The sequence below is a fragment of the Rana temporaria genome, chromosome 10, assembly GCF_905171775.1.
Source record: "Rana temporaria chromosome 10, aRanTem1.1, whole genome shotgun sequence".
Lineage (NCBI taxonomy): Eukaryota > Metazoa > Chordata > Amphibia > Anura > Ranidae > Rana > Rana temporaria.
In genome coordinates this window covers 55371237-55388703 of record NC_053498.1, presented here as the reverse complement: position 1 = coordinate 55388703, position 17467 = coordinate 55371237, and the positions used below count along the sequence as shown (strand labels likewise).

The 17467-nt window shown below is 43.3% G+C and overlaps 1 protein-coding gene across 1 annotated transcript in view; it reads left to right on the top strand.

Annotated features, from left to right (window-relative positions):
- The window catches only part of ALDH16A1 (aldehyde dehydrogenase 16 family member A1), a 214936-nt gene that overhangs the window by 120145 nt on the left and 77324 nt on the right, over positions 1-17467 (top strand). Inside the window, exon 13 of the mRNA XM_040327630.1 lies at positions 8193-8360. Within this exon, the coding sequence (XP_040183564.1) occupies positions 8193-8360 (168 nt within the window). The remainder of the gene's footprint in view (positions 1-8192; positions 8361-17467) is intronic.

Here is a 17467-nt window from a genome sequence, read left to right as displayed (position 1 = left end):
ACGGGGTGATGTGACCTCACTACATGATTTTATGATGGGTCTAAATTCCACCTGGGATATTAAGTTTACATACAACTGGAGTAACAAAGCTAAAAATTTCCTCAATTTGGTAATCTTTGGAGAACAGGATAGACTTCTGACTAAAACGCATTTTGAAACCACGGATAGAAATGGGTTAATACCTATCAAGAGATGTCACCATCCTACATGTTCCTAAAGGACGGTTTTGGCATATTCATAAAACTGTTCTAGAGTGGAGGACTTTCAAGATCCTCAAGGAAAGATTTCTCCTAAAAGGTTATATGCAAGAAAATTTAGAACTAGATTTAAACCTAATTTCCAGATTTGAACGCCAGGATCTTCTTATCCCCATAAACAAGAAATTGCATTTTTCACTACCTTTTCTAATCAACACCAGTGGGTGAATACAATTTTAGCTAGACATTGGAGAATTTTGAAGGAGGATAAGATCCCAGGACTAGTGCTTCCTGACAGGCCTCGTGTCACCCTCAGGAAGGCGTGTACCTTGTGAGACATAATTGCTCCCAATTTGGTCGATAGGTCCCCAAAGCCCAAATGTTTGGCAATTTGAAAGGATTGCTGCAACATATGTCAAAATTCTCAAACCACTAGAACTTTCACCCCAAGTGCCACTTCTAAGCAGTTCATCATGTCAGACCAAAGGGTAGTTTATCTCCTCAGTTGCTCGTGTAACCTCCAATATTTGGGAAGGACCACACATGTACCGGGGTCCCGGATTGGTGAGCACTTATTCGAAAAGGTTTTGGTGGACGTTGTTTGTCTCAACTTTTTTCTCGTTGCTATGGTGGGGACCCTTCCTCATTGGAATTGAAAAATATACCCCACACTGGCAAGGCAGTAATCCAAGGAGGCAAATCTCCCATTCAGAAACCCAGAGAAAGTGCCTGTTAATACTTAATTTTCTTATATACTTGTACATCAATGAACGGTACAAATTTGTTAAGAGACCTAGTCGGTGCAAACTTCAATCCTTTGCCGAGTGTGAATTTCTCAGAGTTGTCAAGTTCCACACCACTCAGATTAAAAAACCCTCAAGTCTTTTGCAGACTCTAACAGACATCTAATGCCGCGTACACACGATCGGAAATTCCGACAAGAAAAGCCTGGATTTTTTCCTGACTGAATTTTGTCTCAAACTTGAAACACAAAATTTCGACGTACAACACTACGACGAGCCGAGAAAAAAGAAATTCAATGATTCCGAGCATGCATCGAATTGATTCAGAGCATACGTGTGTTTTTTTGTGCATCGGAATTGCATACAGACGATCAGAATTTCCGACAAGAACTTTTCCCGTCTGAAAAATTGAGAACCAGCTCAAAATTGGAGCCTACACACAGTCGGAATTTCCGACCAAAAGCTTGCATCAAACTTTTCTTGTCTGAATTTCCGATCGCATGTACGTGGCATAAGATTACCCTGTATTTGGCTCCATCCATCTTCCCATCAACTCTGACCAGCTTCCCTGTCCCTGCTGAAGAAAAGCATCCCGTCAACATGATGCTGCTGCCACCACCATGGTGTGTTCAGGGTGATGTGCAGTATTCGTTTTCCGTTACACATAGCATTTTGCTTTTAGGCCAAAAAGTTCAATTTTGGTCTCATCTGACCAGAGCACCTTCTTCCCCATGTTTGCTGTGTCCCCCACATGGCTTCTCGCAATATGAAAGTTATTATGGCTTTCTTCTTGCCGCACTTCCATAAAGGCCAGATTTGTGGAGTGCACAACTAAAAGTTGTCCTGTGGATAGATTCCCCCACCTGAGTTGTGGATCGCTGTAGCTCCTCCAGAGTTGGCTGCTTCTCTGATTTTAATGCTCTCCTTGCCCAACCTGTCAGTTTATGTGGACAGATATGTCCTGGTAGGTTTGCAGTTGTGCCATACTCCATATTCCATTTTCTGATGATGGATTGAACAGTGCTCCATGAGATGTTCAAAGCTTGGGATATTTTTTTATACCCTTGCCCTGCTTTAAACTTCTCAACTTTATCCCTGAGCTGTCTGGTGTGTTCCTTGGCCTTCATGATGCTGTTTGTTCACTAAGGTTCTCTAACAAACCTCTGAGGGCTTCACAGAACAGCTGTATTTATACGAAGATTAAATTACACACAGGTGGACTCTATTTACTAATTGGGTGACTTCTAAAGGCACTGGATTTTAGTTAGGGGTATCGGAGTAAAGGGGGCTGAATATAAATGTACGCCACACTTTTCAGATATTTGTAAACCCATTTTGAAAATCATTTCCTTCCACTTCACAATTATGTCCCACTTTGTGTTGGTCTATAACATAAAATCCCAATAAAATACATTTATGTTTTTGGTTGTAACCTGACAAAATGTGGAAAATTTCAAGGGGTATGAATACTTTTTCAAGGCACTGTGGGCCAGATTCACAAACGAGATACGACGGCGTATCTACTGATACGCCGTCGTATCTCTGTTTCTAACTATGCGACTGATTCATAGAATCAGTTACGCATAGCTAGCCCTAAGATCCGACAGGTGTAATTGAATTACACTGTCGGATCTTAAGGATGCAATTCTAGGCCGGCCTCTAGGTAGCGAGGCCATTGCGGCCAGCGTAGAATATGCAAATGAATACTTACGGCGATCCCCGAACGTCCGAACGGCCCGTCGATCTAACTCTACGTCATTTCCGTCGAGTTACGCCGCGTAAAACTAGGGCTGAGCCCTAGTTGTCTTAAGCCATGTTAAGTATGGCCGTCGTTCCCGCGTCGAAATTTAAAAATCAACGTCGTTTTCCAGCGTAGAATATGCAAATGAATACTTACGGCGATCCCCAAACGTCCGAACGGCCCGTCGATCTAACTCTACGTCATTTCCGTCGAGTTACGCCGCGTAAAACTAGGGCTGAGCCCTAGTTGTCTTAAGCCATGTTAAGTATGGCCGTCGTTCCCGCGTCGAAATTTAAAAATCAACGTCGTTTGCGTAAGACGTCCGTGAATGGCGCTAGACGCCATTTACGTTAATGTCTAAGCAAATGAAGTCGGTGCAACGTCAGTTAGCGCAATGCACGTCGGGTAATTTACCCGACGGAGCATGCGCAGTACGTCCGGCGTGGGAGCGCGCCTAATTTAAATGGGACTCGCCCCATTCGATTGGGCCCGCCTTGCGCCGGACGGATTTAGGATACACCGCCGCAAATTTCCAGGTAAGTGCTTTGTGGATCGGGCACTAACTTGGGAAATTTGCGGCGGTGTAACTTAAATCGTTTAAGTTACTGTGCGCCCGGGCTACGTGAATCTGGCCCTGTATGCGTATATCCGTTTAAGACCAGTACTGACTCCAATTACCAAATGTAAGCTTATCATTGCACCATAAATCAATCCTCTCTGATGGACATTCCTCCCTCTTGTATACAGAATTATGCATGAAAGCCTACAAAAAGTGATGTTAAAATATATAGTATAATACCGCTTTAAATTTATAAACTGTGCAGTAGTGTCATATCACTCACATTAAAACGCATAATCGAGTGATCTAAACATTCTGAAACCGTGTCCCCAAATAACTTGTCACCTTGTGGTCACACCATGCACCTTATCAAAATGCTGTTTAGTAAGCGCTCCTTTCATGAGTAAAGTTGTACCGTCGGCACTTCTCCCAGTCCAATATTCCTCAATACTAAGACTCTCATGTAAGACATTTAAAAAGGGGCCCATATTGCAGCAATATGGCTAAAATCCAATATTTATTGTACAAAATCCACTTACAACCAAATGCGTGGTACGACACCTGTAAACCTCAGTTAAGATGGCTGCCACGGCACTTCCTGGTGTGTAATGACCACTTTCGATGCATTTTATCCAATGGACTTCTTCCCATTTTTTTTTTATAGCTGTGGTGGGATGGTCCACAATGCATCAGTGGATAATGGGTGCAACGTGGGATCCTGCAGACATGTCCTCCAGTTTTCAGCCTGCACCTCTTTACTGGCTTTCTGTTTGAAAGCCAGGGGATATGTCAGTGGACTATGAGAGCGTTAATCAGCACCCCCACAGCCCATTGAATCTACAAATCCATTTGCTGTGGTGGAAGATGGTACTTGTAGTTTATTTATTCACAGGAATCTGTCAATGATGTGTCTGTGTGGGTGAACTTGCGCTTTAGGCAGTGGGAGAAAGGCCAACCCTGCATTATTATAGTTGTGATCTCTCCTGCTCTTCCCCACTTACATTTGTAGATGCCAATCCCGTGGCCCTCTCCTTGCACTCTCTTTCTCAAGCCATATGCTGTGCCCGGCCGGTAAGTTCTTTCTCCTATCTGTGCCCTGCGTGAAGTCTAAGCACAGGCAGCAGAGATCCTCCTCCACACACTACACATACACTGAAATCACATACACACCCACAATCTGCACAGTGTGTAGCTGGCTACTACAGCTCCACCGCTTTTTCACCCAGAGAATTTCACAGGTCAGGACTTCAGCATAGCAGCCACTAGTGACCCCCTGTCCTTGGCTCTGTTGGCCCCCTGTCTTTGGCTCTGTTGACCCCCTGCACAGCAAATTATTTTGTAGTATACACCTTTTGGGTGCCCCAAGGAGAGTATTAATGCAGCACGTGTAGCATGCCACAGTGAACAGTGGGTGTGACCAACAGTGGAAGGGGCTTAAAGGGACATGGTTAAATAAACAAAAAGCATTTGTGTACCCATAAAATATGATTAGATTAATAAAACAAATGTCACTGTAACAATATAAACTTAAACTACATTGAGTGAACAGTGACAGTCCGTAGGGCAGTGGGTGGGGTGTGTACAGTGTCGGTAGGACAGTAGGTGGGGTGTGTACAGTGTCAGTAGGACAGTGGGTGGGGTGTGTACAGTGTCAGTAGGACAGTGGGTGGGGTGTGTACAGTGTCAGTAGGGCAGTGGGTGGGGTGTGTACAGTGTCAGTAGGGCAGTGGGTGGGGTGTGTACAGTGTCAGTAGGACAGTGGGTGGGGTGTGTACAGTGTCAGTAGGACAGTGGGTGGGGTGTGTACAGTGTCAGTAGGACAGTGGGTGGGGTGTGTACAGTGTCAGTAGGGCAGTGGGTGGGGTGTGTACAGTGTCAGTAGGACAGTGGGTGGGGTGTGTACAGTGTCAGTAGGACAGTGGGTGGGGTGTGTACAGTGTCAGTAGGACAGTGGGTGGGGTGTGTACAGTGTCAGTAGGGCAGTGGGTGGGGTGTGTACAGTGTCAGTAGGACAGTGGGTGGGGTGTGTACAGTGTCAGTAGGACAGTGGGTGGGGTGTGTACAGTGTCAGTAGGGCAGTGGGTGGGGCGTGTACAGTGTCAGTAGGACAGTGGGTGGGGTGTGTACAGTGTCAGTAGGGCAGTGGGTGGGGTGTGTACAGTGTCAGTAGGACAGTGGGTGGGGTGTGTACAGTGTCAGTAGGGCAGTGGGTGGGGTGTGTACAGTGTCAGTAGGGCAGTGGGTGGGGTGTGTACAGTGTCAGTAGGGCAGTGGGTGGGGTGTGTACAGTGTCAGTAGGACAGTGGACAGTGTGAGTAAGGCAGTGGATGGTGTTAGTCTGTAGAGCTGTGGATGTGTTAGAAGAGCAGAGGTTGGTGTCAGTAATTTATTTTTCAAAAAAGTTTTTTTTCCAGAGTATTATTTTTTCAAACATTTTTAGGCGCCCCATTGGGGGACTTTGATGTCCCCCAATGTCTCACTTTTGAGAGAGAGAAAGGGACAGAGGACAGAAATTCCCCTGTCCCTAACTCTGCAGCCCCAGCTGCTCTGGACAGTGAATGAATGGGACATGCTCTATGCTCAGCGACTTCTTGTTTATTTATTTAAAACCTGAAGCATAGTAAACCTAGTTTACTATGCTTCCGTTATAAATGAACACAGTAATTGATTGGTACTGGTCACTCACTATGTTCATTCATAAAACGAAGGGGCTGGTAAATTACATTTACCAACTCCTTTCCCTGCTCTCTATCCTAAAACATTCCCTGCAGAAGCCAGTATGAGAGGAAGGAAGCCAGCAGCACTGCAGGGGGGGGGCAGCAGAAGGAAGGGGAACATGGACAGGATGGGCAGCAGGGGTGGCATTTACTAGAACGGATCAGTGTTATTGTTCTCCTGCAGCTGCTGAATACTGGCAAGAGGGAGAAGAGAAGCTGTCTTTCAGCTGCTGCTGGTCTATTCAATGCCACTTCCTCTGCCCCTTTTGTCCAGATGTGATAGGGAGGCTGCTCAGGCCCCTTGGACCATGGGGATGGTGGTGCCCCTCTCAATGTGGCACCTGGGGAACATGCCTCCGCCGCCCCTAGTTCCGGCCCTCCCCCACCTATTAGATTAGGGTTACTTTATATCAGGCCCCCCAGGGTACCCCACTGAGTGGAGCCCTTGTTGAACTTGCACTGGCTCCAACCACCAGACAGATTTACTTGAAACCCTGGGACCGTAGGAAGTTATGTGTCTGGGTTTTAGATGAACTAAAAGCCGGACACATGATTCAAAACCCAGGGCTCTCCAGGTGAATCAGACAGATGGCAACCCTATGGGTATATAGGTCTCTGATGTCTCATGTCAAAGAAATTAAAAAATGATTGGGTTGCATGAGTATGACTACTTCATTCTACGGAAGCTTTCTTGTTCACTCTATAAGCTGTAACATCGAATAATAAGATATTATAAAGGGTGGTCACAGATGCAATGGGGGGAAATGACTAAAGCTTTCTAGCCTTTAAAGCAGTGGTCTCAAAGTACCGGCCCGCGGGCCATTTGCGGCCCGCGGACCAGTTATAAATGGCCCTCAGGCAGGGTGGAAGTGAGGGGAGCAAAAAAAAAAAAAAAAAAATTTTTTTTTGAGCTGGTGCCATCTGGTGGTGAGCCGTTGGTATTACAAGTTATTACCACCAGATGTGAGCTGGCGCCATCTGGTGGTGGCCGTTGGTATTACAAGTTAAGCATTACAAGTTAAACAGCAATTCTAATGTCATTTTACACTATTTTCACTGCCATATTCTTCCCTCCAATTAGAACCCCCAAACATTATATATATTTTTTATCCTAACACCCTAGAGAATAAAATAGCGATCATTGCAATACTTTCTGTTACGCCGTATTTGCGCAGCGGTCTTACAAGCGCACTTTTTTGGGAAAAAATTACACTTTTTTAAATAAAAAAATAAGACAACAGTAAAGTTATCCCCATTTTTTTTAATATTATGAAAGATAATGTTACACCGAGTAAATTCATACCCAACATGTCACGCTTCAAAATTGTGTCCGCTTGTGGAATGCCGACAAACTTTTTTACCCTTTAAAATCTTCATAGGCGACGTTTAAAAAAATCTACATGTTGCATGTTTTAAGTTACAGAGGAGCTAGAATTATTGCTCTCACTCTACCAATCGCGGCGATACCTCACATGTGTGGTTTGAACACCGTTTACATATGCGGGCGCTGCTCACGTATGTGTTCGCTTCTGCGCGCAAGCTCTTCGGTACGGGGTGCGTTTTCTGGCTCCTAACTTTTTTAGCTGGCTCCTAGATTACAAGCAAATTTGTCAAACCCTGACTTACACCAGTGCTGGTGGTAATAATGCGCTCGCTGACACCAGTGCTGGGGGTTAATAATGTGTTCGCTGACACCAGTACTGTTGTTTTTGAAGTTTGAAAGTTTGCATGCGGCCCCCCATGGCATATGAAAACTTGTCTTGTGGCCCTCAGGTAATTTGAGTTTGAGACCCCTGCTTTAAAGCATTATAAAGCCAGATATTGCTAGACTTGTTGGAACATTGTGAGAAATAAAGTATGACCAACACCTGGCAAAAAAAGTGTGTGTGTGTGTGTGTGTGTGTGTGTGTGTGTGTGCTATTTCAGATATCTCACTAGGGATGTGAGAAATTAAGTTTTACATTTCCTTGAAGTTCTCTGACCATTTAGGAATTGGCAAGCTGCAATATAATACATGTTTTGCTTTTGAGTTTAAATATTAATGCAGGTAAGCATCAAAAATGTTTGCCAAAACTCTTCCAATGTGTATAGTGGATCCAGAACAGGAACATGTTTGTTTTAGAATACAACCGGAGCCTTGCTCCAACAAGCAAAGTAACGTTTCACTGAGAATGCTTAATTGTATTTGTTCTGTGTTCTTATTAAACAAAACTAAGATTATCCATTTCCTCTTAGTGTTGACAGGACCTTCAAGCTGTATTATGGTGGAGCCCAAAAGCGTCCTGATGGCATGTATTCTCGCCCCATCTATAACTTTGATGGTGATGTGGTAGCATATGTTTCAGACAGTAGCCGAAAGGATGTTCGCAACGCAGTGGAGGCAGCCCATAAAGCAGCTCCTGGGTAAGTGCATGGGCTATCGTTTTTACATTTTTCATTTATGTAATGCTGACATTTCTCTCCTACATGTAAAAATATTTTTTTGCTAGAAAATGACATAGAACCCCCAAACATTTTTTATATATCTATATACATACACACATATATAATTTTATATATCTATATACATACACACATATATAATTTTTTTTATATATATATATATATATATATATATATATATATATATATATATATATATATATATATATATATATATATATATATATATAGTGTGTATATATATATATATATATATATATATATATATATATATATATATATATACAAAGCTTTTTTTTCTCAGAAAATAAGTGCAGGAACTCAACCATGACCCGTTTAGATTTCACAAACAGTAGAAGGGTCTTAAAGGGACATTAAATACCAAGATTGCATTACATACAGAGTGCAGAGTTCAGGGGGGTTACACACAGAGTGCAGAGCTGTCACTTGTAAACACAGAAACCAGACTTCTGTGTTAACAAGCAATTGTGGTAAGCAGGCACCAAAGGGTCTGAGCCAGAGGTGGTGGAACCCCCCTGAAAAAAAGCCCTGTGTGTGTGTGTGTGTGTGTATATAGATAGATAGATAGAGAGATAGAGATATATATATATATATATATATATATATCTCTATCTAGCAGAGACTCTAGAGAATAAAATTGCAGTCATTGCAATTTTTCAAACACGTTTTTTTTAGGGGGGAGAAAACAGTAAAGTTAGCCCAATTTCTTTTGTATAATGTGAAGGTGATGTTACACCGAGTAAATAGATACCTAACATGTCACACTTCAAAATTGCACACGCTTGTGGAATGGTGCCAAACTTCGGTACTTAAAAATCCCCATAGGCAACGCTTTAAATTTTTTTTACTGGTTACATGTTTTGAGTTACAGAGAGTCTCGGGCTAGAATTATTGCTCTCACTCTAATGCCGCATACACACCATCACTTTATGTGATGAAAAAAAACGACACTTTCTGTGAAGTAAAAAACTACGTTTTTGAAACTTCAATTTTCAAAGACGAAGTTGCCTACACACCATCGTTTTTCTCACAATGTTCTAGCAAAGCGAGGTTACGTTCCACCACGTTTTTCCATTGAAGCTCGCTTCATAAGTAGCTTCTGGGCATGCGCGGATGAAAAAACGTCGTTTTAAACGACGTTTTTGCTACACACGGTCAATTTCTGTGAAGTAAAAGTTGACGTTTTGAAAAACGACACATAAAATTGAAGCATGCTTCAATTTTTTTTGGTCGTTTTTTAGAAGACCTAAAACGACGTTTTCCCCCACACACGGTCAATTAAAGTGACGTTTTTAAAAACGTCTTTTTTTTTTCATCACATAAAACGACCGTGTGTACGCGGCATAACAATCACAGCGATACCTCACGTGTGGTTTGAACACCGTTTACAAATGTGGCACGACATGCGTATGCGTTCACTTCTGCGTGCGCGCACACAGGGACACTTTACTTTTTTTTTTTCTTTGTTAATTTTACTTTCATTTTTCTAGTTTGGAATTTTTTTTTATTTTTTTGATCACTTTTATTCCTATTACAAGGAATATAATCATCCCTTGTAATAGGAATAAGCATGACAGGACCTCTTTACAGTGACATATGGGGTCAATAAGTCCCCACATCTCACCTCTAGGCTGGGAAGACTTGAAATCCCCCAAAAACGATCTTGGCTTCCCAGCGGAGACGGCGCCATTTTGCAACTACAGAGGCCGGACGTGACGTCATAACATCGTGCCCGACCTCCGAATGATCATAGAGACTCTGGGGACCTGGGATCTGGTCTGATGGAAATCTCTATTGTCAGCATCCGGTGCCAGTGGATCCCTTCTCCAGGTTTGCCAATGGCAGCGGCGAGCCCAAAGAAAGCATGGGAGGGGGGGGGGATGTCCCGTCTTGCCACCCGTAAGAATGATCAAACGGCTGAACAGCCGATATGATTGTTCTTATGGTGTAGGGAATCGCTGGCTAAAAAAGAAGGTATCTGAATGATGTCCTTAACTGCAGGCTTCATTCAGATATAACCGCTCAAAGTTGAGGACGTCCTATGACGGCGGGCGAGAATCGGTTAAAGTCCAAATAAAGTTTCAGATGAAATCCACCAAATACATTGCAGGCGCATCAAATCAAATGGTGTTGATTCAAATGCATCTCCTTTGTACGGTTGCCGTGGGCGTGTGGGGGCAGCAAAAACTGTTTTATAGCTCCAAAGCCACCAACTCAAATCCTAACACTACAGCTGGACAGGGATGTACGCCTTAATTTTTTTTTGGCCTGCTGAGTTTGACAGGTGACACCGCTTGTCAAACTTGCCCATTGAGTTCAAAGGGACAGCTGACCAACTATGGGCACCAAATGTATGGCTTGCGGTTGCTACGCAGTTCTGCAATGTAGAATTGCCATTGAGCAATAAAAAAAGAAAAGTACACAAAAAAAATGAAGCAGGCAGTAGCATCTCTTGAACACATGTCACCTGCTGCCAAGCTTCCATCTAAAAAGCAATCCACCTTGGATCACTTTTCAGAGGGCAGTAAGCATTTCTGCTAATGTGAAAGAGATCTTACAGTTTTCCAACCTTCTAAAGCAAATTAGAAAAGCCTGTTCCCTGACAGATGCTGCAGAGTGGGACCCTTGTTTTGTAAAGCAGTGGTCTTCCCGCAGAGGTCCAACACTGCTTCCCCACAGAAATGATGGGCTTTTCTACTTAGGCTGTGGCTGATTTTTAAAAATCAGAAAAGTTTCTGTAATTTTACAATAACAATCATAAACTGTTATAGCTCCCTCACAAAAAAAAAAAAAAAAAAGGAATTCCACACCCAAAAACACTTAACCAAAAATGGCACATATGCCATAATAAAAACATAACTCAAATTTCATTTTTTACAAATTCTTTATTTAAAGCGGAGGTCCACACAAAAATGGAACCTCCGCTTTTTGGAACCCCCCCCCCCGTGTCACATTTGCCACCTTCCGGGGGGAGGGGGTGCAGATACATGTCAAATACAGGTATTTGCACCCACTTCCGGGCATAGCCCCTCACAGAATCTGCGGGGGTCTACGTCACATCCAGTCTCCCCCGCTGTCTTCTGGGAACCACGCAGGTCCCAGAAGAGAGCGGGGACCAGTGAGGACTCACGCATGCACAGTAGGGAATCGGAGAAATTAAGCCGCAAAGCGACGGGGCAGCCGAGAGCTGAGCGATTGCACCCTGGACAGGTAAGTGTCCTTTTTTTTTTTTTAACCACTTAAACTTAAGACCCGGACCAGTATGCAGGTAAAGGACCAAGCCCCTTTTTGCGATTTGGCACTGCGTCGCTTTAACTGACAATTGCGCGGTCGTGCGACGTGGCTCCAAACAAAATTTGCCATTCTTTTTTTTTTCCACAAATAGAGCTTTCTTCTGGTGGTATTTGATCACCTCTGCGGTTTTAATTTTTTGCGCTATAAACAAAAATAGAGCAACAATTTTGAAAAGAATGCAATATTTTTAACTTTTTGCTATAATAAATATCCCCCAAAAATATATATATAAAAAAAAAACGTTTTTTTTTCCTCAGTTTAGGCCGATACGTATTCTACCTATTTTTGGTAAAAAAAATCGCAATAAGCGTTTATCGATTTGGTTTGCGCAAAATTTATAGCGTTTACAAAATAGGGGATAGTTTTATTGCATTTTTATTAATAATATTTTTTTTTAACTACTAATGGCGCTGATCAGCGATTTTTTTTTTTTCATGACTGCGACATTATGGCAGACACATCGGACAATTTTGACACATTTTTGGGACCATTGACATTTTCACAGCAAAAAGTGCTATAAAAATGCATTGTTTACTGTAAAAATTACAATTGCCGTTTGGGAGTTAAAGGATCACTAAATGAAAATATTTTTTTACCTAAATAGCTTCCTTTACCTTACTGCAGTACTGGTTTCATGTCCTCATTGTTCGTTTTTGCTTTGAAGTTGCTGTAATTCTGCTGTGATCTCCACACTTCCTGCTTGTCTGGCTCCTTATGAAAAATCTCATGGCAGCTTTTCACTGTGGTCCAAGCTGTGTGTCTAAAACTCCTCAGAACCAATCAGATTCATTTTAAAAACAAAACACTGCCCTGGATTTGTTTGTTTTTGTTCTGTGGGTCTCTTTACTTCACAGAAACATGAAACCAGTTTAAAAATGAAAGTGAAACTACAGGCACATTATATGATTGAATTTAATCTATTTTTAATTATTTTTAAAAGGAATCCGTTAACTTTTATGTCTCTATACCCTGTAAACAGTCATTTCAGCAAGAAATGTTTTTTCCTTTAGTGACCCTTTAACCACTAGGGGGCACTGAAGGGGTTAAGTGTGACCTCATATGTGTTTCTCTCTGTAGGGGGGGCGGGGCTGGACGTGTGACATCATTGGTCGCCTTTCCCTATATCAGGGAACAGACGATCAATGACGGCGCCACTGTGAAGAGCGGGGAAGGTGTGTTTACACACAGCTCTCCCCGTTCCTCAGCTCCTGTGACCGATTGCAGGACTCCGGCGGCGATTGGGTCCCGCGGTCACCACGTGGCTGGGCACTTAAAGAGGACGTACAGGTGCGTGATTGTGCCCAGACGTGCCATTCTGCCGATGTATATCGGCGTTGGGCGGTCCTTAAGTGGTTAAGAGTACAGTATCTGACAAATAATGCCAGACAAAAGAAGAAACCTTGTCATAAGGCAAAAACATTACAACATGAAGGCCACGGGTACAAAAAAGCATATCCAGGAAGATACATTAAAGTACGATGTACATTACTATCATAAAGGGCAAAACGGAGGACAAGAAGGGTTCCCGTAAAAAGGAGCCGCCTACAATCTGATTTAAAAAGTGATAATAATCCTTTTTGTAAAGCATCCCATTTTGCAGATCACTCTATAGACCTAAACTGCCTTAAGATGTGGTTGTGGCCATGACATGAGTAGGACACATTTTTTTTTCTATTTAACAGGGGGGTATGAGTGAAAGTAAAGGGACCAGAAGGGAGCAGGGAAAAAAGGGGGGGGGGTAGAAAGGGTGAGAGGCAGGGAGATAAAGGGGAAATATGATGCTTCCAAAATAACTTTGCCATCTGAGTAAAGAAACATATTCTAGGGAAGCCATAATTTAGAATAAAGTTCATGTCTAGTATGGCCAGAGAATACGAGGTCCTCCACTCTGTCATTCCATAACAAAACAGAGGGGGTAGTGGGTCTTTCCATCGTAGAGAGATGCAGGACCTGGCTGGGTTAAAAACATGGCATAAGATAGATTTCTTGTGCATACAGCAAGTCTTGGTCGGGAAATCCAAGAGGTGCAGGAGAAAGAATGCAGAGTCCGCTGGGACAGGATAGTTAGAGCTTTTCTGGAAAGGGGTACGCAGAATAATACCGTGTTTCCCCGAAAATAAGCCCGGGTCTTATATTAATTATGCCAACAAAATACACAGTAGGGCTTATTTTCAGGGTAGGTCTTACCATGTAATGTGTGGTCTTCTCTCCCCCTCTCCCTCCCTGCCTGACAGGAATCCCCAGTGTGAAGAGTTAAAATGCTTGTAAAATCCTATAATCCACTCTATTACCGTAGTATATAATGTACAATGTGTGTGTTTCCGTAATATAGTTGTACCATATTCCTTCGTTATAGCGCCGTTCTGCGCTTCTGTGACCCGCCGGAGCTCTCTTCCCCGCAATTATATTACAGAAACACACACATTACACATTATAAACTACTGTAATAGAGTGGATTATAGGATTTCACAAGCATTTTAAACTAGGGCTTATTTTCGGGGTAGGGCTTATATTGCAGCCCTCATTGAAAATAACGCTAGGTCTTATTTTCGGGGTAGGTCTTACTTTCGGGGAAACACGGTACATAAAAGCTCTGACTTCAGACAGGACCGATATGTATGTAGCAACGTCCCCCACTCCTCCTGACATCTCCAGTAGTGCCCTGTGGCCTCAGGGAAGCTTTTTTGGAGAACCGATGGTGTACAATAGCATCTGGTTACAGCTGGTTTCTTGTATCCGTGAACAGAACTCCCAATTATTTGAATCCACAGCAAAGCATTATTTATTACCCTCTGCAAAGCATTTCTGTCATGGACTGTGCGCAATCCTTGCCACAGAGAAATGTGATACATTATAGAAGCTAAAGGGGACACGCTGTGAAATACCTGCCCTCCATATCTTCCTCAAAAAATACAGGGCCAGATTCACAAAAGGGATACGACGGCGTTTCTCCTGATACGCCGTCGTATCCCTGTTTCTATCTATGCGACTGATTCATAGAATCAGTTACGCATAGATATCCCTAAGATCCGACAGGTGTAATAGTTTTACACTGTCGGATCTTAGGATGCAGTACTGCGGCCGCCGCTGGGGGGAGTTTGCGTCGTAAACCAGCGTCGGGTATGCAAATTAGGAGTTACGGCGATCCACGAAGCTTTTTCCCGTTGTTACGTCGCCGCGAGTGTTAGTTTTCCGTCGCAAAGATAGGGTACCTTTTACAAAGTGGAAAATTACTCCACCATGTAAAAGTATACCCGTCTTTCCCACGTCGCTTTTGAATTTATTTTACATTTTTTATTTTTCCCGGCGCAAGTCTTTTTTTCACGTCGCGATTCACAAAACGTCGGTGTGTCGTAATTTCGCGCAAAGCACGTCGGGAAATTTGCGCCGGGAGCATGCGCAGTACGTCCGGCGCGGGAGCGCGCCTAATTTAAATGGTACCCGCCCCATTTGAATTGGCACGCCTTGCGCCGGACGGATTTACGATACACCGCCGCAAATTTCCAGGTAAGTGCTTTGTGGATCAGGCACTTAGACAGAAAATTTGCGGCGGTGTAACGTAAATCGGTTACGTTACGCTGCGCCCGGGCTACGTGAATCTGGCCCACAGTCTCTGATGAGCCTTGCCCACCAGATGGGAAATATGCCCCATCCAGGACAGGTCCTCCCTATTGTTCCTAGGAAGCGGAACTCCTTTACCCTTTCAACCTCCATCTCATTATTCACCACCAGCTCATAGCTAACCCCCCTGTACTTTTTCTAAAATCAAATAATAGAACTCATTGGTTTCTATGCAGAAGTGATCCTGATTTTTGCACTTTCCAGCTTTAGTAAATAAACACCATTGTGTACTTTAAAGTGGGGTATGCCTGTAATCTCCTTTTTGTCTTTGCTACATTTAACTGTAGGGCCCCTTTCACACTTATACGACTTCAAAGTCGTGCGATTTTGCGGCCGCGATTTGGGATCAGTACAACTTCAACTTTGCCACAACTTTGGCATTAACCAATGAAAACATACATGGTGTGAGGTAATTCCTTTTCCTGCCACCGCAGTTGTCAGTGCTGCAGTAGCAGTGCGTGAGGAAGAGGCGGAGAAGACGTCGATATTGGGTATCATTGCCAATCATGAAGATAGGGGTACATTTTGGGTCCTCTATAATGAAGAATGAGAAGAATGCTCCTTACATTGATGGTCAGTGGGAAGAATGTTCCCTTCTTTGGTGGTCAGTGGGAAGAATGTTCCCTTCATTGGTGATCAGTGGGAAGAATGCTCCTTACATTGGTGGTCAGTGGGAAGAAGGTTCCTTACATTGGTGGTCAGTGGGAAGAATGCTCCATACATTGGTGGTCAGTGGGAAGAATGCTCCTTACATTGGTGGTCAGTGGGAAGAATGCTCCTTACATTGGTGGTCAGTGGGAAGAATGCTCCTTACATTGGTCAGTGGGAAGAATGTCCCCTTAATTGGTGGTCAGTGAGGAGAATGCTCCTTACATTGGTGATCAGTGGGAAGAATGTCCCCTTCATTGGTGGTCAGTGGGAAGAATGTCCCCTTCATTGGTGGTCAGTGGGAAGAATGTCCCCTTCATTGGTGGTCAGTGGGAAGAATGTCCCCTTCATTGGTGGTCAGTGGGAAGAATGTCCCCTTCATTGGTGGTCAGTGGGAAGAATGTCCCCTTCATTGGTGGTCAGTGGGATCTTGCCTTTGTAGTTTGGGTCACATAAATAGCTGGGCACTCATTATCGAGGACGTCTTATTTTTACCTGTTTGGAGCACATTGTTCCTAATGCCCCGTACACACCATCACTTTATGTGATGAAAAAAAACGACATTTTCTGTGAAGTAAAAAATGACGGTTTTGAAACTTCAATTTTCAAAGACGAAGTTGCCTACACACCATTGTTTTTCTCACAATGTTCTAGCAAAGCGGGGTTACATTCTCACCACTTTTTCCATTGAAGCTTGCTTCATAAGTAGCTTCTGGGCATGCGCGGGTGAAAAAACGTTGTTTTAAACCACGTTTTTGCTACACACGGTCAATTTCTGTGAAGTAAAAAACGACACATTTGGTCGTTTTTTAGAAGACATAAAACAACGTTTTTCCCCACACACGGTCAATTAAAGTGACGTTTTTTAAAACGTCATTTTTTTTCATCACATAAAGTGATGGTGTGTACGCGGCATAAGGGAATAACCAGGAAGTGAATGTGTGGTGGAAAAATGTGCTTGAGAGGGGCTACTATGCTGAAAGGATTGGGTGGGACAAGGGTCAAAATGCAGCTTGTGCTTACAAAGTTGTACTGAAATCATGTCTATATTATTCAGGTGCGATTTGAATGCTACTTGAAGGATTAACATTGAGGTCTATGGACATCAACTCACATGGAAGTTGGACCAAAGTAGTGCAGGGACTACTTTCAAGTTGGCACTACTTAAAGTCGTGCCAGTATGAATGGTGTTCATTGAAAATCATGGAGAATGACTTGTCATACGATTTTGCAGTACAAAATCGTGAGACAAGTCGTATAAGTGTGAAAGGGGACTTGGTTTTTCTCTCTGCACCAACCAATTCGATTTTCAATATCCTGGTGATATGCAGACTTGTTGCCACCCCTTCTTTCCCCTGCTACCATGGTGTCGTCTGCAAATTTTAACCACTTCAGCCCCGGAAGGATTTACCTCTTTACTGACCAGGCTATTTTTTGCGATACTTCACTGTGTCATCTTAACTGACATTTGCGCGGTCGTGCGG